Below are 22236 nucleotides of genomic sequence, written 5' to 3'. Positions count from 1 at the left end.
CATGAAATTTAATTTTACGCTTATTTGACAAAGCTTGATTTCACCTCCAATCAGCAGGGAGATAAGAGCCCTCGGCACAAGTGTGCGGGCAGTTTGGCAGCTGGGGCTGCCGATTTAATAGGTGAATTTACAGGGACAACACTTGAAAATCCCCTGGCGAGTGAACCATTAAGGTGAGCCCTGCCTTCCGTCCCCGCGTCCCTCCCCGCGCCGCTCTCCCGTTGCTGGGTGCTAAAGCAAACCCCAGCTCTGTTTACCGAGTCTACTATTACAATACGGCTACCAAATATTTGCCAGCCGTCAGCTCGCTGCTCCGCTATAAATACTTCAGGCCCAGGTGGAGGGACGGGCAGGGGGAGCGGCGCGGGAGCCTATGCATGGCCGGGCGGCAGCGCCAAGGTGAGTGCGGAGCCGCGCTCCGGGCGATGCCCTCCTGTCCCGGGGGCTCCTCCGGCGGAGGGTGGCGGCAGGGCAGGCTGTGGTGGCACCGCTCCACCCTCTCCGGAGCCCGGAGGTGAGGCTGAGCCCCCCACAGCCCAGCCCGGGGCAGCACCGGGGGTACCGCGGCGGGGACGGCACAAAGAGGGACACGCAGAGATGGCAAGGACGATCTTAGGCTAGGTGCAGGTCCTGGCACCGTGCTTGGTGTGGCAGGGGCAGGTCTGGTTCCCTAGGATTTGGTCTTGCCCTGAGACCCTCTCAGCATGGCCTGGGGTGTCCTGCAGCGAGGCAGGGCTGGGGACCCTTCAGCACAGGTAGCACGAGCTACAAAGGGGGCATGTCCAGCTCAGGGAAACCCAGCTGTGGTCAGAGCCCACCAGGGCAGGGCAGGGCAGGGCAGGGCAGGGCAGGGCAGGGCAGGGCAGGGCAGGGCAGGGCAGGGCGACGATGGGTTCACTCTGTCACCTGGAAAGCCAAGGGGCCATTGTGTGGGCAGGGCATGGGGCTCTGTGGCCCTGAGCCAGAGCTGCAGGGTGGATGCTGAGCCCCCATTCACCTCCAAGCACAGCCCCAGGGTGAAGGGGAACATCCCTCTGCCCCACACATCCCCTCTGCCCTGCATCCCACGACTTGGTGTGTTCATCCATGTCCCACAGATCCTTGCTGGTACACGTCCCATGACTTAGGGACATTCCCACTGTCCCACACTCCATGGTTTGATGGGGACATCCCTGTTGCTTGATGTCCCAGGGTTCAGTTAGAATATCCTCACTGTCCCATGTCCTGTTGCTTGTAGGGGAATGGCATCTCGCTACTCCATGTCCCATGACTCAGGGTTCTGCTTCCACTGCCCCATATCCCATGTTTTGGTGGGGACACCCCTGCTGCCTGCTGTCCCAGGGCTGAGTGGGGATGTACCAGGGGGAATACCCCCCTGCCCTCTTTCCCTCAGCTTGGTGGGTACATCCCACACCCCGTTATTTGTGGGGGACATCCCTGCTGCCCTGTGGCCCCACCTTGGCCAAGGTGTGGCACAGCACGGTCCCCTGCCCTCTCAGGGCTGCTGGGCGGTCTGTCAGGGCTGGTGCCAGGGTGTGTCACCCTGATCCCCTGTCCCTGCCCGCAGGGTGACTCCTGGGGGTGCCTCTGAGCGCTGCCATGGCTGCGGGTGTCATCCAGCCCCTGGCCGAGCTGCGGCTGCCCTCGCCCTTCCCGCACGGCCTCCTGCTGCCCACGCACCCTGAGCCCGACTTCCCCGACCTCTCCGAGGAGGAGGAGGAGGAAGAGGAAGAAGAGGAAGAAGAGGAGGAGGACGTGGAAGCAGTGGAGGAGTGCGTGAGGCCGGAGCTGGCCAGTGTCTCCAGCACTGCCGAGACCACGCTGCGTCTCCTCAAGTTTTCGGAGCTCATCAGCTGTGACATCCAGCGCTACTTCGGGCGGCGGGGCCGAGAGGAGGCGGCCGGCAGCCGCCCGGTGCCCGCGGACTGCGGCTCGCCCCCGAGCGCTGCGGGCGTGCCCGAGGCCCCGCGGGGCAGCCCGGGGGCCGCGCACAGGCTGGGGCCGCTGGCCGAGCTCTTCGAGTACGGCGTGCATCGCTGCCTGCCCGCTCGGGCGGCCGGCGGCAAGAGCCAGCGGCTGGAGAGGAAGTACGGCCACATCACCCCCATGCACCGCAGGAAGCTGCCGCCCTCCTTCTGGAAAGAGCCGGGCCCGGGCCCCGCCGGCCTGCTCCACAGCGGCACCCCTGACTTCAGCGACCTCCTGGCCACCTGGACAGTGGAGCCAGGGCCAGAGCTGCCAGGCGCTGGGCGGGAGCTGCTGGGCCGCCCGGGGCTGGAGGCAGAGCCCTTTGCGGGGTTGTGACCCCACCATGGCCCCGGTCCCGCCACGTGCCACCCGGTTAATGATAAACCCGGTGGCCCCGGTGCCAGCAGCGGGGCCCTCGGAGCTGCCGGGTCGGAGCCGGTGATGGGACGAGCGAATAAATGACTCCCGCCAGGCAGCAGCGTGTGCGGTGTCCTTTGCCACCCGCCGCTGTGCTGTCCCTGCTGCCAGAGACAAAGGGCTTGGCACGACCCAGGGGGCTGCTGGCAGCAGCGGGAAGAGCAGGGCAGCGCGGTGCCGGCAGCAGCCAGCAGCCCGTGTTTACTCTGGGCCCAAGGCGCTGGATCCCATCCCCTTATCTCGGCCGCGCCGGGGCAAAGGGCGGCGCGGGGCCTCATAAAGCGCCCGACTGTCAGCACTGCCCTGGGGACCCAGCACTGCCCCGGGGACCCACTGTTCCCTGCAGCTCCCCTGCCCCAGGGCAGGGCTGGCTCTTCTTCCCCTGTTACCAGGGCCCAGCTGAGGCATCCTCTGCTTTGTGTTGGTGTTGAAAGGGAACGAACCCGGGAAGGGGCAGCCAGCCCCTGTCTTCAGCCCAGGACGCAGCCACCCCCCAGCCCCCAGCCTGTGCCCTCCCAGCAGCAGGAGTGGGGACAGGGCTCGGTTCAGCCCCAAGGGAAGAAGGGAAGCAAGAGACAGGCAGCACCACAATAAAAGTACAAACAGACTTGACTTTATTTCAGCACAGATCCTGCAGTCAAAAGCCTCTCCAGGCACCAGGTGAGGAAGGGGCAGTCCCAGGGCAGGGCAATGCCAAGGAGAGGAGCAAGGATGGGGGAAGATAGAAAAAGTGAGGTGCCAGGGCTGGCTTTGCTCCCACCCCCGGCCAAATCCAGGACTGGTGGTGGGGTTTGGGGTGCCTGGAAAGGCCCAGGCTGCTGGAAAGGGCCAGAAGATGCCCCAGGAGTGACTCTGGATCCCGGTATGGGAGCAGCAGTGGTGGGAGGACTGCAGGAGTGGCAGAGGGGCACAGGCTGCAGGACCAACATCTCCCCCGTGGAGGCAGCTCTCCCCTCCCCATCCCTGCCCCAAATCCCAGGGGTGTCTCCCCACACATGGGTTGGGGACAGAGTGGCTGAGGGAGCCAAGAAAGAGCCAGAGGCAGCAGCTACAGAACCAGGGGACCCCTTTTATTGCACAGCCAAGCAGGGCACGTCCCCCTCCTCAGTGCCAAGGAGCAGGGAGGCAACCCCAGAGCTCAGCCCAACCCAGCAAGCAGGACCACAGGGCAGCAGGGAACGGGGGCCTGGGGGCAGGAAGGAGCCCCATGGTGTCCCCTCTGCTCCTCTCACAGGCCCTGCAGCCGAAGCTAGGGCAGGGCCAGGTCCCAGACAGCCCAGACTGGGTGGATGAGGCAACAGAGGCCACGTGTGGTGTCAGAGAACCATGCCCAGCTCAGTAGGGCAGCCCTGCTCCCCATGGAACACTCCAGCCTTCACCCAACCTTCAAGGAGAGCCTATTTCAGGAGCTAAAAGAGCCAAGGGTGAATTTTGATCCCTCAGGGAAGCAGAGGAAGGGGTGACAGGAGGAGGCAGTAGATGTGGGAAGGCAGCAGCAGGCAGGAGGGCCAGGGCAGCACAGTCATGGCAGTGCTCCAGGCACTGTGACACCTGCAGGGACTGGCCCAGTCCTCTCCCCAGCTCCTGCAAAAGGGGGTCCCCAGCTCCCAGGGGCTGGGGCACATCTCTGCTGGGCCACACTGCCTCACGTCTGTGCCAGTGAAAGCTCCTCCAGGCCCTCCTTCCCCAGCCGGTACCTGGCGAGGTCCTTGCGGGTCACCATTCCTACCACCTGCCAGAACAGGGACAGGGTCCAGCCTGATGTGGTCACAGAGAGCTGGGGGACAGCATGTCCCTATCCCCTGGAGGAGCCCAGGCTGCTGGGACACAGCGAGCAGGGACTCACCTCGTTGCGATTGTCCACGACCACCAAGTGCCGCAGGCCCAGCGCTCGGAAGAGCTTGAACACCCGTGGCAGGGACGCCTCCTGCAAGGGAGGATGGGGCTGGGGGGAGGGCTGCAGCACCCCCAGGCAGCCCCAGTGCCCACCCTGACCCCTGGGGGGCTGGGCAGAGGGGTCCCTGGCCGTTACCTGGGGCACGGTGTAGGGCGAGGGGTTCATGAACTCGCTGAGGTCAATCATGCACTCGCGCTCATCCTGGGAGACGTGAATGGACTGGATGGGGGGGAAGCGGGGGTAGGCATCCCGGAAATCCTTCAGCTTCAGCCGCCGCTGCACCAGGCTCAGGTTGGTCCTTTCCACAAAAACCTGGGCAGGAAAGAGAGGGCTGGGGACTGTCCCACAGAGCTCACAGACACCAAGACAATGCACAGGGCCAGGGAGGGAAAAGGGAAGAAGGGTGGGACAGATGGACCATCTGCAGAAGCACAGCCTGTTTCCCACTCACTCAGGGTTTGTGAGCCCAGAGGGATGCAGGATGGTGCTGGGTAACCCCACCACCGAATGGCAGCACCCACCATCCCCCTGGGCTGAGCTGAGGGAGATGACAGGGACCCTCTGCCAGCTCCTCCTGAGCAGGGCAGGCAGCAAGCGGCCTGAGACAGGGCTGGGACAGCAGACACAACCCAGTCTCCAGGCAGCACCACCCACCTTGTGCTTCAGCAGGACGATGAGCTGGGAACGCAGGATCAGACCCCGCAGCCCGGCAACCTGCAACAGGCACCGTGTGTGAGGGTCCCCACTGCAGCCAGCCCTCGTGGGGCCACCCCAGCTGCATCCTCTCCCCAGGGGCACCCAGCCTGCCTGTGTGGTGTCAGGGTTGCTCTCCACCACGGGGAAACCGTTGTGGTTGGAGGAGGTGTCGCTGAGGATGTCCACGACCGTGCCCACGCGCTCGATCCTCCGCAGGCAGGTGACAGGAGTGCTCATCACCTCCCTGCAGGGAAAGCTCTGGGTCAAACACAGCCCCATGGCAGCACACACTGAATCCTGCAACCACACACTGGTTTGCTGGGAAGGGACCTATAAGCTTATCTCATTCCAAACCCTTTCCATGGGTAGGGACACCTTCCACTAGACCAGGTGGCTCCAAGCCCGTCCAACCTGGCCTTGGACACTTCCAGGGATGGGGCAGCCACAGCTGCTCTGGGTAACCTGTGCCAGGGCCTCAGCACTCTCACACCCTAAATATCCCCCCCAACACACACGACTTCTCAGTGCTGATGCCTCCTCTGTCCCCAAAAGCTGCCAGGGAGAGAGGAAGGAACACACTGCAGGTCACATCCCTGCTGGGGAAGAAGCTGAGCTGTGGTACCAGGGCACAGCAGGCTCCTGCAACCAAAAGGTCACCACCTCCACTCCCAGCTCAGGCCAACACTGGGGTCCAAAGGCTGCTGCCACAGCAATGCCCAGCCCACCTACCTGGCTGTGAGGGAGTGGGATGTCACTGGGGCCTCCCAGTGCAGGAAGGGGACACTTTGCAGCTGGATGTGCATGTCGTACAGTCCCTGCAACAAGAGCCAAGCCATCAGGAGAAGCCTGGTGAGGTGGCAAAGGCCACAGGCAGGCAGCAGCAGCTCATCCCTTAGAGCGAGCACATGCCTGTCCTGGCCCCCCACAGCCCCCCAGCCCTGGGGAGCACAGCAGCCCTCACCTCCACAAAGTAGTCTCCCACAATCTTTGCTGTCATCAGCACCAGCATGATGGGGAAGCCATAGGTGACGTTGCCTGTTGCCTCCATCATGATGACAGTGAGACTCAGGGTCATCCGCACGATCCCACCTGCCGGAGGTACCCAGGGGGGTTGGGGGTTTAGAGGGGCAAGGAACAGAGTGAGAGCATCCCAGAGCACCTGAGGGCCCTGAATCTCTCAGTGATCCAGGACTGCCCACCCAGGGCTGAGCCCAGCCCTCACTGTGCTTGGCAGTGAGATTAGGAAGCTGAACCTGACAGCCAGGCTGGGCTTTAGCTGGGAAGGAAGCTGTCAGAGAAGCAGGGAGTGCTTTTTCCCATGACATCTTTACTCCAAACAACACTGTGCCATGGGGAACTCACCCAGCTGAGCAGCAGCTCCCATCAGGGCGTACTTCCCAGGATCAGCCCAGATCTGAGCACAGGAAATAAAAGGAGCCAAGTCACCTGCTGGCTCCAGGGCATTCACAGGTAGTCAGCACAGTCCTGGCCCCCAAACCCCCCTCCGAAGAGGGGAGAGCTGCTTGAGGCTGCCTGAACAACCCAGCTGCTGACAGGGCTCCACTGGGACATGGGGAGGCCCAGACCCAGCTCAGGAAGACATCAAGTGAGGAGCCAGCCCACTTCAGAGCTTTCAGCCAGCTCCAGGCACGCTGCCTGAGCATGCCACCAGCCCAGCAGCAAGGGAGGAGGGCTGGGTGCCAGGGCTCCCCAGGCAGGACTCACCGAGCTCTTGGTCAGGTAGGACAGGGAGATGCCAAAGAGCCTCCCCCAGGCTGCCCCGATCAGCAGGGAGGGGATGAAGACCCCTGCAGACACTGTCAGGCCATAGGTCCAGCAGGCCAGGAAGAAATACATCACTGTGAACATGCCCAGTGTCATGGGGTTGTAGGAACCTGGGGTGGGGGCAGAACAGAGTCAGTGCTGGTCCCCTCCCAGCCCTGTGGTTCCCAGACTCCCATGATGAACTTCAAAGCCCTGAGGGAGGGATTGCCAGGGCTGAAGGACAAGGTTGGGAGGACGAAGTCCCACTGGCAGCTTTGGGATCAACTGAGCAGGGCATGTCCTGCAAAGTCCCTCCCGTTTTGCAGCTCCCACAGCTGTTCCTGCCAGTGCCATGCACAGGCTGTGCCATCCCAGTGAGACCCTGCTGACCCCACAACCCAGCTAAGTGTTATTTTTGGATTGCTGAGCAGCCCAATCTGATTTAAACAAGTACTTTTCAACCCCTCCTTCAGAAGCCTTCAGCCAGGGAGGACCCAGCACTGCAGGGAGCAGCCCCAAGACACGGGATGGTTCTCTCCTGGCTGCAGGTGGCCAAGCTGCACCCTCTGGGCTGGGGATCTCTCTGTTCCCCATCCACATGCACAGAACTCAGATTCCACAGCAGGCAGAGGAGATGCTGGGGTTACACCAGGTCCAAGGAAAATGGAGCTAGAACCTGAGAACCAAACTGCATTTCCCAAGAAAATCCAATCCCCAAGATCCACCTCCACAACCTGCCCAGAAGGTAAAATCATTATGGGGCAAGTGGCCCTGCTAATTAAGAAAACATCCCAGCAACATTTCCAGGACAGACTTCAGACAGACAGCAAGGGTCAGACATGCTCTCACACAACTCAGAAGCAACACAGCCTGCAAATGTGCAGGACCAAACCAGGTCCTTGGCCCTACAGCCCTTTGGCTGAGCTCAGAGGTGCCACCAGGCACAGCACCCATCCCTCCTCCTCCCACCACTGTAGCACAGTGTTTTGTGAAGCCCTCGGGGCTGATCATCCTCTGCCTTGTCCCAGCAGGGGCCAAGGCACACAGGGACTCTCTCTGCTGATGTTCAAGGTCTCCCTGCTGGGTGCACTGACCTGGAGGGTCATGGAAGAGGTTGACAACGCTCTTCTCAGGTGTGTTGAAGAAGGCAGTGGCCATGGAGTTGTACTCTCCATCAGCACAGAAAAGCTGAAAAGGCAAGACAAGAAAGGGTTGGAAGTGGCAGGGAAGGCTGGGGGCCGTGTGCCAGCAAGGAGGCTGCTCTGGGCAGGGAGGACACCTACAGCATGCTTGGGTCTCCAGCTCTGCCTGCACTGGAGGGCACCAGCTGCGAGGTGCAGTGTCCCAAACCCAGCAGGGTCTTGTCTCCCTGCTGAGCCCCCCAGGCTCAGGGTGCGCCCTACCCTGAATGCATTCTGCAGCAGGTCCTACCTGCAGGGGATAAGCCACAGAGCTCCCCTGGAGGGGCTGGCAATCTCTGGAGCAGTAAATCATGACAAACCCCACAGTCGCTGTCACTGCTGCCACCAGCATGGCCTCAACCACCTGGAGGCAGGGCCGGTGGATGTACCTGTGAACAGAGGAGTGAGAGTGGCACCCAGGGGTGTGGGCAGCACCAGCACAGCCTGGCTGGGCATGTCACATCAGGCACATGACAGTCTGGCTGCCTCTGCTCCCTGCCCAGACCCTGCCAGGCTGTCCTGCTGCTTGAAAAGTTGGTGACAGGTAATGACTGGGTCAGACTGGTCTCAGCTGGCTTTAGCAGCTCTCTCCCTTCTCATAGTCCTCTAAGGGCACATGACAGTCAGGTCTGCAGTGTCTGCATCTCTCTGGGCCCTCCAGTCACTGGAGGGAAATATTTGGCAGGGTCAGAGCAGTACTGGGATGCTGTGGGTCACAGCCACAGGCAGTGAGAGGCACGTGGCACCTTTCAGGAACTGCTGCTGCTCACATTAAATGAGAGATTACAGCCTTGTTCCATGTGGGAATGCCACTTTGAGGGAATGCAGAAGGCACCAGCCAACCCACACCAATCCCCTTCATTGCCTGTGGGCTCTTACCTGATCCGGAACATTGTCAGCCAATAATTGAGGGCATTGAACAGGGCTCCAAGGATCCCACCTGCAAATGTGAGAGAGGAAAAGCTCAGCACAGGGCCCAGGCTGCCCACCACACAGGGAACCTCTGAGGATCATCCACAACCCATCCAGAGTGACTAGCAGCCCTGGGACATGTGGAGGCTGTCCCTGCAGCCAGCCAGGACCTGTCACCACAAGGAGCCTGGCACCAGCAGCAGGGGCCAATGTCACAGTGCTGGCACAGGACAGGCCAAATCCATGGGGGTAAGGGCAGCTCACATGGCAGCAAGGGGCTGCCCTGGACTGCAATGCACTGACCCTGCTCAACCTGGGTTAAAGGGACTTGACTTTGCTCCTAGGGTTGGGCCAGCATCCAGCTCTCATCCCTGCATAAGCCCCACAAGCAGCCTCTGCTCCAGAATTTAATGGATTCCCCATTTTCCCCAGGAAACTGGACACCAAAGCTTTTTAGACCCAGACAGAGAACAGAGGAAATTATTCAGACTAATCAAATGGAAACAACAGCATTCTCTTACCAACCACTCCCATAAAGATGAAGATAGGAATTTCCTGGATTGTGTATTCCATTTTCTGCAAGAAAGAAGTGGGTTTCACATCTCCTGGCCCATCTGCAGTCCCACAGTTAGTCACTGACTGCTGGGACAGCACAACTCTGTGCTGGCACGAGGCTCCCAGAGCTGCCCCAAAGTCTCCCCTGAACAGCCCACAGCCTCCAGAATTTCCTTCTGCTAGGGCTGGTGGAGCTGAGATCTGGCCAGACCCCACAGCCTGCTAAGGCAGAACCTGCCTCAGCCCCTGGCTGAGCTTATAGACAAACTGATGTCCCCAAAGCTGCTAAGGGCTGTGTCCAACCCCTCCCCAGAGCCCTGCATGGGGAATACCTGTGCCTACCTCGCTGTCAAATCTGCCAAAGTTGATGAGCCCAGGGCTGGAGAGATCCCAGGCGTTGCCGTGGTAAACGCTCAGGACAGAGTTCAGCGTGAAGGTGGAGATCATGGAGGCAAAGAACTGGAAGGAGATGCAGCCCAGAGCCACTGCCAAGTGCCCCCAGCCCCATTTCCTCACCACATGCTCCATGCACTATCTCAGACCACCCCCAAGGCCCTTAGGCAGGGCTTGGTGCCCATAGTGTGGTGGGGACAGGAGGTGACATTCCCCGTGGTGGCACTCTGGGCAGCTTAGGCTGACCAGGGTCTGGCTTCTCCTTTTGCCTCCCTGTTGCCCTGGGGCACAGCCCAAGGCTGCTCCCTTGGAAAGGAGCTGGCAGCAAGATGGGGCTCAGCCAGGCCCAAATTCAGCCCCTGGGGAGCAGGGCACAGGAGGGGAGCAGGGCTGTCAGGAGGCCTGGGGCTGAGGGCACCCAGAAAAGGCAATGCCTCACACCAGACCCAGCAGCTCTCCACTGCTTCCCAGCACTTACGATTCTCCAGGTCAGGAACTGGTTCCAGAAGGAAGCTCCTTCCTCCAAGCTGAACAGGACACCCCCTGCAATCACAAGATACAACATCTGCACAAGGGGCACGTGCCCCAGCCCCTTGGCTCCCAGCACCCAGGCCACGTGCCCACACTGCCCAGACCCTCTCACGGGCAAGCTCACCAAGCCATCAGTGAGGCACTGATCACAGTAAATCCCACTGCCATTCTCCACCCCAGGGAGGCAACATTTGGGATCTGAGGCAGATGAGCCCCTTGCCCTTGGGCAGGGCCCAAACACCTGCATGGCCTGGCAGGAAAACTTGGAAGTTTCCTGCAGTGCCCCATGCAGATCCCAACAGCTGCCTCCAAGCAGATGGGAGCAACCTCCTGAGGAAATCCATGTCCAGGCACTGCTCAGTGCCAGAGAGCACCAACTCAAAATGAAATCGAACAGACTCAAGACAACATCATCAGTGAAGTTCAAAATACTAGACTAGAAATTTCAACATCAAAAATACAAGCAATCTCACCCTAGAAATATCTAAAATAGAAAATGACAACAAAAAAAATCAAACCACAAAAAATACAGCTTCAAAGCAAAGTCAACACCTTACAAAATTTACAGCACCTTTTAAAAGAGATCAATTAAGTTCAATCTGCTTTAAGAACTACAAATGATAAACTTACTCCACTTTTAGCCTACTAAGAGAAGACTATAACATCAAATCCCTAAGAACTTTGACCTTTAAAACTCAAAAAACCCTTAAAAAAAATCACTGAAACCCTTAAAAAAAATTGAACACATCATTCTACTCCAAAAAACCTCTTTTTCCTCACAGTGTTAAAAAAAAATACAACTCTATAATCTCGTATTTCAGTAAGACTCTTGTGTAAAAGAATAACAAAATAAGGCACACACCCACGGGGGCACCGAAGGCAGCCGAGACGCCGGCGGCAGCTCCGGCCGACACAAAATCCCTCTTCTCTGTGTCCCTGCGGAAATACTCGAAGATCTGCAACAGGAGGGAGGGCACCTTCAGGGCTGGCCATGGGCTTGAGCTTAGGGTATGACATGGATGATGCCAAGGCACCAGTGGGAACAGCACAGAAGCAGCACAACCCCTGGGAGCTCCACACCGACCTTGAAGTCTCGCTTTAAGGACGTGGATCTTCCCTGGGAGATGCCAGCAGCAATCACAGATCCAGAGTGAATCATGGGTCCTTCCTAGGGGCCAGAGAGCACAATCAGACTGGGGAAGGAAGAACAGGCATGGCTGAATGCTGCTCACCAGCTTGCAGCCCTGAAGCTGGATTGGGAGTATTTCCCTCAGGGAAATACAGATCCTGACGTTTTCCCCTTCCCATCCTGGAGGTGTTCAAGATCAGGTTGGACAGAACTCTGAGCAACCTGGTTTAGTGAAAGGTGTTTCTGCCCATGGCAGGGGTTTGGAATTAAATGATCCTTAGGATCTCTTCCAACCCAAACCATTCCATGGTTTTATGAAATCCTTGTCCTAGCATGTGCCTCCCTTGCTCACCTCCTGTTCCCATCAGCTGAGGAAACAAGTGTTTTCCTTGCCTGCCTTCAATCCTAGCAGGTCAGAAAGGTCCCGATGGGGACCCAACTCCCCCCATGTACTGTTAGCAGGAACTGCCACTGATGGACAGGGGCTGCTGCTCTCTGCCCCCAGCCAAGCCACACACAGGCTGGCACAGTGGCACCCAGGAGCTCCCCAAGCTTGGCAGTGCCAGTCACCTTGGCCAGCAGACACCAGGGAATAACACTGGGAAGTCACCACAGGGCCCCCAGCACAGGACCGGTGACAGGCCGTGACACAAGTGTCAGCAGTGGGGACCAACACATCAGCAGCACTTTGTGCACATCACCTTCCCAACAGCCAGGCCGCCGACCACCGAGAGGATGACCCCGCAGACTTTGATCACCAGGGTCTGCACAACAGAGAGGGACACAGCATGTCACAGGGGTGGCACACGACAGAGAAGGACACAGCATGTCACAGGGGTGGCACAGGGCAGCTACAGGGGACACAGGCCCAGGCCCCAGGCATGGAAGGAGCCAATGACCCCGGGGAACTTGTGATTCTCATCCCCCCGACTGTGGCAACAGGGTTGGTCAATTTTCTTCTTGGCCTGAGCAAAAGTCTACCCAAAGCTGCTCTTCCCAGTGCCAGCCGCTGGTGCCTGGGCAGGAGATTTAACCTCTGGGCACTGGGGGAAACAGCTATGGAGCTGGGAGCTCCTGCCAGCTCCTACTGTGCCACAGGGTGGGCAGGGACCACTCCAGGACCACACAATGTGCCCAGGCCATCCCACCACCTCCTGCTTCCTACCTTGAGCCGGACAACATGTGGAATCTTCACACCATTGAGGTAACATTTGATCTGGGGAATGCCACTGCCAGCTGCCACGGGCTGCAGGGAGCAGGGAGAGCTGTCACACACAGCATGGGGACACAGCAGCCACCTTACCCCTGTCTCTCAGCACAGAACACACACAGCACACCCTCAGGGTGGCTCTGAGATGAGGCCAAAGCTTATCAACAGGCTCTGGAGATGGGCTTGAGGGAGACACACACTTCCTAAGGGCAAATGTGCCAAGGGAAAGGAGCTGGATGGGTTCTTGGGGACACTGAGGTGCTCCCCCACCCTGTCACAGCTACAGAAAGGTCACACTTGGTGGCCAGGGAGAACAAAGGCAAAGCCACAAAGAAGATTGTGGATTAGAGTGATCCATAGGGAATCCCAGACTCTGGCTTGTCCTCCAGAGGCTGTAGCAGAGATACCCAGCCAGACTGGAAAGTGCTGGTACTCAGGTACAAACACAGAGAGGCTGAGCTAGGGCCAAGCCTTGGGAGAGCTGCACCCTGCCTAAGGCTGGAGCACAGCCTCTGCCCCAGGCTGCCAGCACATCCCAGCAGCCTGCCAGCTCCACAGAAACCCCACAGCACAGCTGGAGCTACCAGGAGCCAAGTTGGCAGAAACACATTCACTGGTCACAAAATTTCTCATGTTTTGTGGAAACATGACCCTGCTTTGCCCATGTAAAGAACCCAGAACAGCTCCAAACTCTTACCTCTATGAAAGCAACGATCAGAGAGCCCACCATCACCACGCTGGCATTCAGGGTGGCCCAGAGTAAGAGGGAGAAAGAGAGGCCCCCTTTGGCTGTGAATTTGTCAATGTCTGGGGCAGCAGCTCAAGGAAAAGCCAGTATGGCTTGGGTACCACCCCTCCCACCACAGCATCTCACAGAATCACAGGGTGCTTTGGGTTGGATGCCACCTTAAAAACCATCTAGCTCCAACCCCTGCCATGGGCAGGGATGCCATTCACTAGAGCATGTTACTCCCAGCCCCCTGTCACTTAGAGCACCCAGAGCAGCTGAAATGAGGCCCCTCTGCTGCAGCAGTGCCCAGGCACAGCTCAGCCCTGCAGAGCAGCTGGCCAGCAGAGTCTGTGCCACCAAACTGGAGTGAGGAAGCGCTGCCCTCTTCCCCCACGACCCCTCTCTGACAGCTGCCAGGAGATCCCAGAGGTGCCAGCAGGCAGTGCTCTGTGAGGATACTGTCCTTCACCAGCCGGTACTTGAGCCCAGCCAGGTTCTCCACCACGATGTCGATGAAGCAGGCGACGAGGCCGGTGAGGATGCCGATCATGGCGCAGATCACCCAGCGCTTGATCTCCACCGTGCGGAAAGCCTGAGGGGCAGGCAACCCTCACACCCTGCTGCCAGCCAGCCTGGCATCCAGGGCACCCTGCCACCTTCCCCAGCCTGGCATCCAGGGCACCCCAACACACCTGGGCACCCCAGCACACCTGCCACCTTCCCCAGCACTCTCCCAAGCCTGGGAAGCTCTGAGGAGAGCCAGGGAGCACCAATGCTGGTCACATGAAGCCTGGACACAATTTTCTGATTTTAAGCAGTGCTCTTGTACCTCTGTGGGATCCCTAAGGTGCTTTTCCAGCTTGCCTGCCTCCATTAGGCCCATCCTCTTGGGGTTCTTGCCATGGCACTGATTCCCAAAGCCCCCAGGGCAGATGTTTCACATGATTCCAGAAGTCCCTCTGCTCAGGGACCTGCCCCATACCACCAGGCAATGCCACCATGTGCACCCAGATTAGCTCCCATTCCAACCACCTCATGCTGGGTTCTTGATCCTACGGTTTCACAACTTGTCACAAGCTGGTCAGTGCCCATAAACCCATCCCAGCTCAACCTAGTCTTTAGACACAACCTCCTCTGGCCCAGAGAAGCCCCCCAGCAGCCAGGCAGGGGGAACAGCTTCCCTTGTCCACCCCAGCTGAGATGATCTGTGGGCAGCCCAGCAAGACTCACCGCATGGTTTATCCTCCTCTCCTCCTCCAGGAAAAGCTGGTTTTCACTATTGTCATAGTCCAAGCTCTAGTTTGGGAAAGGGAGATGCTGTTATTGTCTACAACCAGGCAAAGAGACCCTCATGCTGAGGAGTGCTGCCCTCTGCTTCTCACCCTGCTCCTGTTATCATTTTTCTTCCTTGATTCCACCCCTTCTGCACTGAAACTGCCCTCATGGGGCAGCTGTGAGCCCTGGACACTCACACCTCACCTGCTGCACCCCAGAGGGAAGACACAAGATGGGGCAGATGGGCACCTACCTCGTACTTGAGTGACAGCAGCTTCTCATTGTGGGGGATCTCGTTGGGACGCTGCCGAGGGACCTCTGTCTCCTGTGGGATGTGATGCACAGCTCAGGATGGTCAGGTCAGAGTCCAGCCCTCCCATCCACGTGCAGCTGTTGGTTTAACTCCTTCGGATGCTCAGGAGATGCACAGAGGACTGCAGGTGCAAGCCGCCTGGCAGGCACGGATCTGGGATGATTTTCCACCACTTGGTGGATATGTGGGATTTAAGGCAGCTGGACCAACTGCCAGGGGTGCACCCTCACCAAGCACCACTGTCACACTGACCTGGCACTGAACACAAGCAACTCCATGCCCCGGTGGAGGGCAGCCTTCCAAATCAGCAGGAAATTCCTTAGGCCAAAAGCAAGGAGCTATTTCAAGCAAACCCATGTTTTTGGGCAGAAACCAAATTCTGTTTCCCAAACGCCTTTGACCGTTCCCAGCTCCGAATTAGGGCATTTACTGAGGATCCCAGAGGGGCCCCTGGGCCAGCAGCAGCTGCCCACGCCACAGAGGTCACCCAGCCCAGGAAAAAGTGCTGGAGAGAACAGCAGCAGCTGTAACTGGAAGAATGGAAGGGGTTCTGATAAGAGTGGGCCCCTCTCTGTGCCACTCACCAGCTCATGGATGTCCTCGTTGAGGTCCACATTGCTCAGCTGCCCGATGCGCAGGAAGGAGGAAGGAGTGAGCTGAGGAGAGAAGGGGAAATGAGGTGAAGTCCTGAAAGCACTTCAGATCTCTCAGGAGGATGGAGCAGGGCTGCAAGATGCTCATGCTCTGCCTCCCTCCCTGAGCTCTGCCTGCCTGCCACTGCCAGAGCCCCCCAAAATGCAGCACCCTGCTCTCAGAGGACACACCAAAGAGGTGGCATCCAACACCCTGGAGGGAACCAGAGGCAGCAGCAGCCTGCCAGGGTCTGGGTGAGCTGCTCCAACCTGTCAGCTGGCAGAGCCAGCTCACCTGGGGAGGTGCCAGCAGCAGCAGCTCGCTGGGGACTGGCCACCACCAGCCCCTGGCACAGAGCGCTGTGCCGACAAACCTGTGCTGAGCAGCACGTTCCACACTCCCCTGGGGCTGGGGAGGGACAGAGCCCCTGCACAACGTGCCACCTGCAGAGCCACGAGCTCACCACGACGTGCCCTCAGCTCTCAGGCCCAGCCAGCAGCAAGGGACAGCTGAGGACACGTCTGGCTCTGCCATCTGCTCCATGGCAGCGGTCACCAGCCAGGAGAGGAGCACATCACGTCAGTGTGTTTGTCACCAGCTGAGCAGCTGGGACCAGAGTGACAGCCAGGCTGGCTGCCAGCCAGGAGATACAGCAGGAAATGGGTGCACTGCTCTTGCACAGCCTTGGGGACTCTGGTGTCTCTCTGAGCCAGCCCTGGTGTGATGCTGGGAAGCAGCATTTGCATCTCCCTCTGGGGAGCAGCTTCTCCTTTCACCGGTGATCACTCGGGGTTTTTACTGGCAGTGCAGTTGCATAGCACGGGAGTTTTCTGACTTTTTGGGACACTTTCTGTCTCCTGGATGAGGCAAGCAGGGGCTTGGGCTGCAGCTGAGCAGTGCCACAGGGGGACCAGCTGGAACAGGTGAGCTGCTGTCACCCCTCCATCGCTGCAAAGCACAGGGATGCACAAGGATCTGATCCCCAAGAACAGCTCTAACACCATTCCTCAGCATTGAGATCTTCCCTTCTAGAGCCTCACCCCTCCCCAGCTGCCAGGTTAAAGAACTGGAGGATAAAAGAGGATGGTGAGAGCAACAGCAGGGCTCTGGCCTGTTGGTCTCTCTCTGCTGGCAGGTCCCAGACCAAGCCCCTCGCTGCTTTAATCCCCACGATCCCGTCTGGAACGTGAGGCCAGAGCCGCTGGGAGCCCTGCACGTCACTGCAGAGGATGAATATCCCTTTGTGTTTGCAGCCTGACCCATTTTCCCATTTTTCCCTCTGCTCCACATTCTCCTTTCACTCCCTGACCTGCAGATGGGTTCTGCCCCAGCTTCTCAAGCTCTCTCTAGTGCCCTTATCCCCCCAGCAGCTCCAGCCCACAGTGTTCCACGCTGCCATTGCCAGACACTGGTTTGGCAAAACCAGCCTGGGATTTGCTTCTGGTCCATGATGGCTCCACACTCCCACTGGAAAGGATCCAGCTGGAGCCTTTTCCCAGCAGTCAGAGCAGTCCACAGTGGATTTCTAAGAGCTGGGTACACACAAAGCTGTCACCTCCCTGAACTTAGGGCCACGAGGAGGATACAGGAACTGCCTGTTCCAGTGCCTGCCAGTGCCCAGCTGCTCTGGAGGCAGGCTGAGGTCCCAGCCAGGCCTCCACCACCCCAGGGAGGGGAAAGGACACATTCCTCACCCTGAGTCCCTGGAGGGACTAAGCTGACACCTTGCAAAGGAACACACCCACACCGGGACTGAGGAAGGACAAGGATTTAAGGCTCCTGTGAGATGCCACACATCCAGGGCAAGATCAAGGACAGGAGATGGAAAACGTCACACATGCCATGCCCCTTGTGTAAGGCCTAAGGCAGGGCCAGCCCTTCAGGGAAAATTCTCCCTCTGTTAGCAATGGGGTCTGCAGACACCACACCAAATGTGGCTGAACCAGTGACATCCCACCCTCTTTCCCCCTTCCCCGTGGAGAAAGCAGCCAGGACACAGCAGCTCAACTCCCCACTGACTGACCACCAGCAGGACACCAGCACAGATAGAGGGAAGGGAGGTGCAGTGGAAGCTGAAGCTGAACTTAGTCAAGCAGCACATTTTTAATATCCTCTCCCCAAGTCCTGGCACCCCTCTGGCATCTGCAAGCAGAGGCCTGGCTCCTGTCTCACCACCACAGGGATCACATGCCAGGAGGGCAGCAAAGAGCTACTTCCAGCAGCACCCAAGAATGATATGAGAAAAAGGAGAAATTCAGGCAGCCTGGAGCCAGGAGAAAAGGTTATTTGTGCACAGCTCAAAGACTCACTGAGCCTCCTTGGGATGTTTTCAAACTCAGCCAAGGCTGCTGCTGATCCTGGGTACGTGTGATGTTGGTGTGACTGTGCTGTGATTATCTCCACATAAAAACAAGCACTGCTGCCAAAGCCCAGAGGGCACAGATGGGTTAACAGCTCTCCTGCCCCAGGAGAGGCTCTGGGACATGCTGAGCCTCACTCTGCCAGTGGCACACAAGCAGCCAGCCCTCAGCCCATTTGGGTGGTAAAGTTAATTTCATCCTGAGCTCTGCAAAGAGATGTCTGGAGCCTTGATCTGAATCAAAATAAGTTATTGTCAGTGTTACTGGGCAGGAATGTTGGCAGGCAGGGCTGCTCCTCCAAGGGACCTCACCAGGCTGCAGGGAAGCCTCCAAATGCCACAGAGACAAATACAAAGCCCTGCACCTGGGATAGAGGAGTCCCAGTAGTCAGAAATTAGCTCAGTCGAAAAAGTCTTGCAGCAACCTGGTGGGTGAGGGAAGAGGTGTCAGTGGCACAGACCTGGAGGGGAGGTGGTCAACCCCTCCTGGGTGGTGCCAGACCACTGCCACAAGGTCTGGGGAAGGGATCCAACACCTCCACCTGGCACCTGCAACAGCACACCTGGGACTTGGCATCCAGTTTGGACTACCTGGGACAGAAAAGGCACAGCACGAAGAGAGGCCCCTAGACACTGTCCCTTGTCACCATCCTGTGCTCAGTAAGGAACTGGCAGCACGTGACTTTCCGTTATCGATGAGATAAAGCCCAGCACAGACCACAGAAGCTGTGGGAAGGAAGGAGGAGGATTTCCATCCCCCAGGGCCCCTCCTGGCTGCAGAACACTCTGCCCCTTGTACCAGCCTGAGTGGAAGACTCCAGGCTGTGTCACCGGTGTGTCACCAGCACGAGAACCTGTCACCAGCTCCAGTAGGGAACGGGGGAGATGAGCTGCAGGGCTTTTGAACCCCCCTCCTCTGACACACAGCCACAGCTGAGACAGGCTTCAAACCCACCCAGCATCATCCCCAAAATGCTTCACAGCAGGACAGAACAGGGCTCCTCACCTCCAGGCTCATAACAGGGGAGAAAGCACCCAGACTCTCCCCAGGGTGTCACCACTTGGCTTTTGCTTTTGTTTCCAGGCTCCTGCTGCCACTGCCAGGGCACAGCTGCTGCTTGACCCTCACCTCCATGAGGATGGGAAATGCTGGCATTGCCCTGGCCTTTCCCCTGGCATGGGAGCAGCACAAGGATGAAGCACTGCCACAATCACCAATGGCTTGAGCAACCTGCAGAAAACTTCCTTAAGTTCCCGTGCTGGGGGAGGCTTCTGCCACCATTCCAGGGCAGTGGCTCTCCAGGGCAGTCACCTCCAGGCCCACAAGGGCAGGGACAAGCAGCCTCTCTGCCAGTAACCTGGGGTGTGCAATCTACAGCCCATCTGCCAGGAATCAGGGCTCCCCCAGCACTCATACTTCCCTTTTTCTGCCTCCTCCCACCAAGATCTCTTGATTGCAGCCTGGCCACTTTTGTGCACCTCGTTACTTGGGATGAAAGAAAATGAGACCAGCAACATCCAGAGATGCAGAATAAACACACAGGGGCTAAGAAGGGCAACCTGCCCAGCAGCAGCTTGGTCTTTATGATGGTGACCCCCACGATGCAGGCACCCTTTGAAGCAGGAGCATTAAACCAATCCCAAAGTCAAGGCACTTCAGCACAAATATCTTTGATGGTAGCAAAGGAGAAATGTTCTTCCACAAAAAATGGCTTATGATGGAAATTGGCTGCTCTTACTAAAATTTTCCACCCACTTCCCAGCCTGAGAACCAACACACGTGGCTCAGGAAAGGGACAGCCCCCAGCAGGCATGATGCTCAGAGACACAGGCTGCCTCTCACTCCTTGATGTGCTCCAGGCACCAGGAAGCTCTGGTGAGGATGAAGGCTGAGCCAGCTCAGCTGGCCCCAAAGCAGAGCAGACCTCAGGGACAGGCCCCTCACACCCCCTCCACAGCCACAGGTGTGTTTATCCAGCCTCCCCTCACCTCCCACCCAGCAGAACTCCATCTCAGTCCCTCTCAGCTGGGGAGCTGCAGACCCATGTTTCCTCTGGGCACCTTAAGATCACTTTCATTTCCATTTAACAAGCACGTGACAAGGGGAACAAGTGATGTTAGGGGACATTTTTACTGTATTACCACAACCCAGGTTTAAATCTCCCCTGAACTAAGCAGCCCCAGCCTCTCCTTATTGCTCCCCAAAGCTGCCCTGCCTTCCTGCTTCAATCCACATGACTGAAAATCAGCTGGGCAAAGGGAGAGGCAGCTGCCCAACACCAAAACACAGCCCCAGCCCTACAGAGACAACCCAGCTGCCACTGCCAGGGGCACCTGTGCTCTGGAGCTCCAGCAAGGTGCTCCCTCTCCTCCTTGCCAGGGAAAATGCCACTGGTACCATGTCACAGCTGGGACCTGAGCTGCCTGCACCGTGCAGGGACACAGTGACAATAAATCACATTGGTAGGCCTGGGTGTCCATCTCCAGCTGCCCCTGCTGCAGCAGGCCTCAGGCACTTCTTCCAAACCACCAGGAAAAGCCTTTCCTAATGACCCCCAGCCATGAGATCTGGTTAATCCCTACTCTAACACCCTTCAAACCCCCAGAACTCCCCATGTGCTGTAAATATACGGGGTCCTGATGCACTGCCCAGGAGGATTACCTTTAATTTCACCCCAGAACAGCTGCCATGGCACAGCTGCCATTCCCTGCTCCAGAGCACTACACAAGGCTCTTCCAGCCTAACGAGCCCTGCATTTCCCTCTAATTAGCCTGCTGTTCTGGCTTGCCCAGGAGCAGGGCAGCACAGAATCGTGCTGGGCCAGGCATCCCTGCCCACAGCTGCCAGAATCTGGCACTGCTCCTCCCTATCTAAGCTCAGGCCTCCCAGAAAACTCTCCACAGGAAATTCCAGGATGCCACCTGGAAGCAATGCCTGTCCCACCTGGTGCTGGCACAAAAGTGCTCCACGGTGCCACCCTGACCTGCCATCCACACCTGAGCCCAGCACAGCCCTCCCACTCTCAGCTTCACTCTGGACAGGTGCTGAGTGCCTCAGTTTTCTTCACTGAGCTGCACGAGGGGGAGAGACCACCAGGCCTGAGGGCACACTGGAGAGAAGTTCTCCTCACTTAATTAGCCCAAATTAACTTGCCAGAAGAACTGGAAAGAGAACTTGGAAGGAACTGGCCTCCCTCTGTGGCATGGCCCACCTTGGACCTGCTTTTTGCCAGAGTAGCTCAGTACACCCCTGCACCACTGCAGTGTTAGAGGCTCTTGTGTCTGAGCCCTGCCTGGTGATCAGCAGCGTGTCAGCTAACAGGCTCTCACAGAAAGGCATTTTTAGCAGAAATTCATTTAGCACAAATTAATTTGACATGGACAGATACAGACAGAACAAGGGGGAATGGCTTCAAACGAAACAAAAGGACACTAGATGAGATGTCAGTAGGAAATGAAGGTGGGCATGCCCTGGCACAGGCTGCCCAGAGAAGCTGTGGCTGTCCTATCCCTGGAAGTGTTCAAAGCCAGGTTAGACAGGGCTTGGAGCAACCTGGCCCAGTGGAAGGTGTCCCTGCCACGGCAGGGGTAGAACAGGATGGATTTTAAGACCTTTTCCAACCCAATCCACGCCGCGATTCCCTGAACGAGGAGCGCAGCCCCAGCGGGCAGGAGCAGGCCCCCGCTCAGCACCAGGTGCCGCTGCCGGGGACCGTCCCACGGCGGGGGAGCAGCAGCGGCAGGGATGGAGCCGGCCGGGCACTGACTCAGCCCCAGCTCAGCTTTTCCCCCGTGAGTGCCCGTGCCCCGGCCATGGCTGCCCCCGGCCCGGCAGGTTCTGCTTTCCCAGCCCGGAGAGACCCCGGCCGCCCCCGCCCAGCCCCGCGGTTACACACGACACGGGAGGGAGGGAGGGAGGGAGGGAGGGAGGGAGGGAGGGGGCGCACACTCGGCCGCGGCCCCGGCCCTCTCCGCGCTCCCTCCGCCGCGGAGCCCCCCGCTGCCGGGGGCGGGACCCACCTGCCGGCCGCTGCCCGCCGCACCCGGGCCGGTACCGTTGAGCAGCGGGGTGGTTTCACCCACACGCCCGTCCTCGTCGTCGTCGCGGTCGCGGCCGGACCAGGACACCTTCTTGGCGACGTTGGCCATGCGGGGCGGCGGCGGCGGCTGCTCCGCCGGGCCTGCCCCGCCGCGCGGTCATGTGACCGCCGCCATCACGTGCCCGTCAGGGCTGCCGGGGCGCCCCGAGGCACCATGGGAGTTGTAGTTCCAT

The 22236-nt window shown here is 58.7% G+C and overlaps 2 protein-coding genes across 2 annotated transcripts; one reads left to right on the top strand and one right to left on the bottom strand.

Moving 5' to 3' along the window:
* Nucleotides 1-309: 309 nt before the first annotated feature.
* Nucleotides 310-2441, top strand: PERCC1 (proline and glutamate rich with coiled coil 1). The gene is made up of 2 exons (XM_030229753.2): nt 310-399; nt 1568-2441. Exon 2 carries the CDS (start codon nt 1600-1602, stop codon nt 2302-2304), a length of 705 nt encoding a protein of 234 aa, XP_030085613.2. The 5' UTR covers nt 310-399; nt 1568-1599; the 3' UTR covers nt 2305-2441.
* Nucleotides 2442-2976: 535 nt separating this feature from the next.
* On the bottom strand, nt 2977-22153 carry CLCN7 (chloride voltage-gated channel 7). The gene is made up of 25 exons (XM_030229748.2): nt 21984-22153; nt 15556-15627; nt 14912-14983; nt 14614-14679; nt 13843-13975; nt 13351-13460; nt 12609-12689; nt 12145-12207; nt 11399-11482; nt 11177-11270; nt 10262-10326; nt 9733-9849; nt 9357-9411; nt 8803-8863; nt 8174-8312; nt 7837-7930; nt 6704-6873; nt 6341-6392; nt 5940-6067; nt 5708-5793; nt 5090-5222; nt 4937-4996; nt 4418-4594; nt 4232-4312; nt 2977-4117 (listed from the first exon to the last, which is right to left on the bottom strand). Exons 1-25 carry the CDS (start codon nt 22110-22112, stop codon nt 4031-4033), a joined length of 2409 nt encoding a protein of 802 aa, XP_030085608.1. The 5' UTR covers nt 22113-22153; the 3' UTR covers nt 2977-4030.
* Nucleotides 22154-22236: the final 83 nt, after the last annotated feature.

Source organism: Serinus canaria, chromosome 14 (genome assembly GCF_022539315.1).
Source record: "Serinus canaria isolate serCan28SL12 chromosome 14, serCan2020, whole genome shotgun sequence".
NCBI lineage: Eukaryota > Metazoa > Chordata > Aves > Passeriformes > Fringillidae > Serinus > Serinus canaria.
Note: the sequence above shows the minus strand (reverse complement) of the source record. Positions and strands in the feature narration are given on the sequence as shown.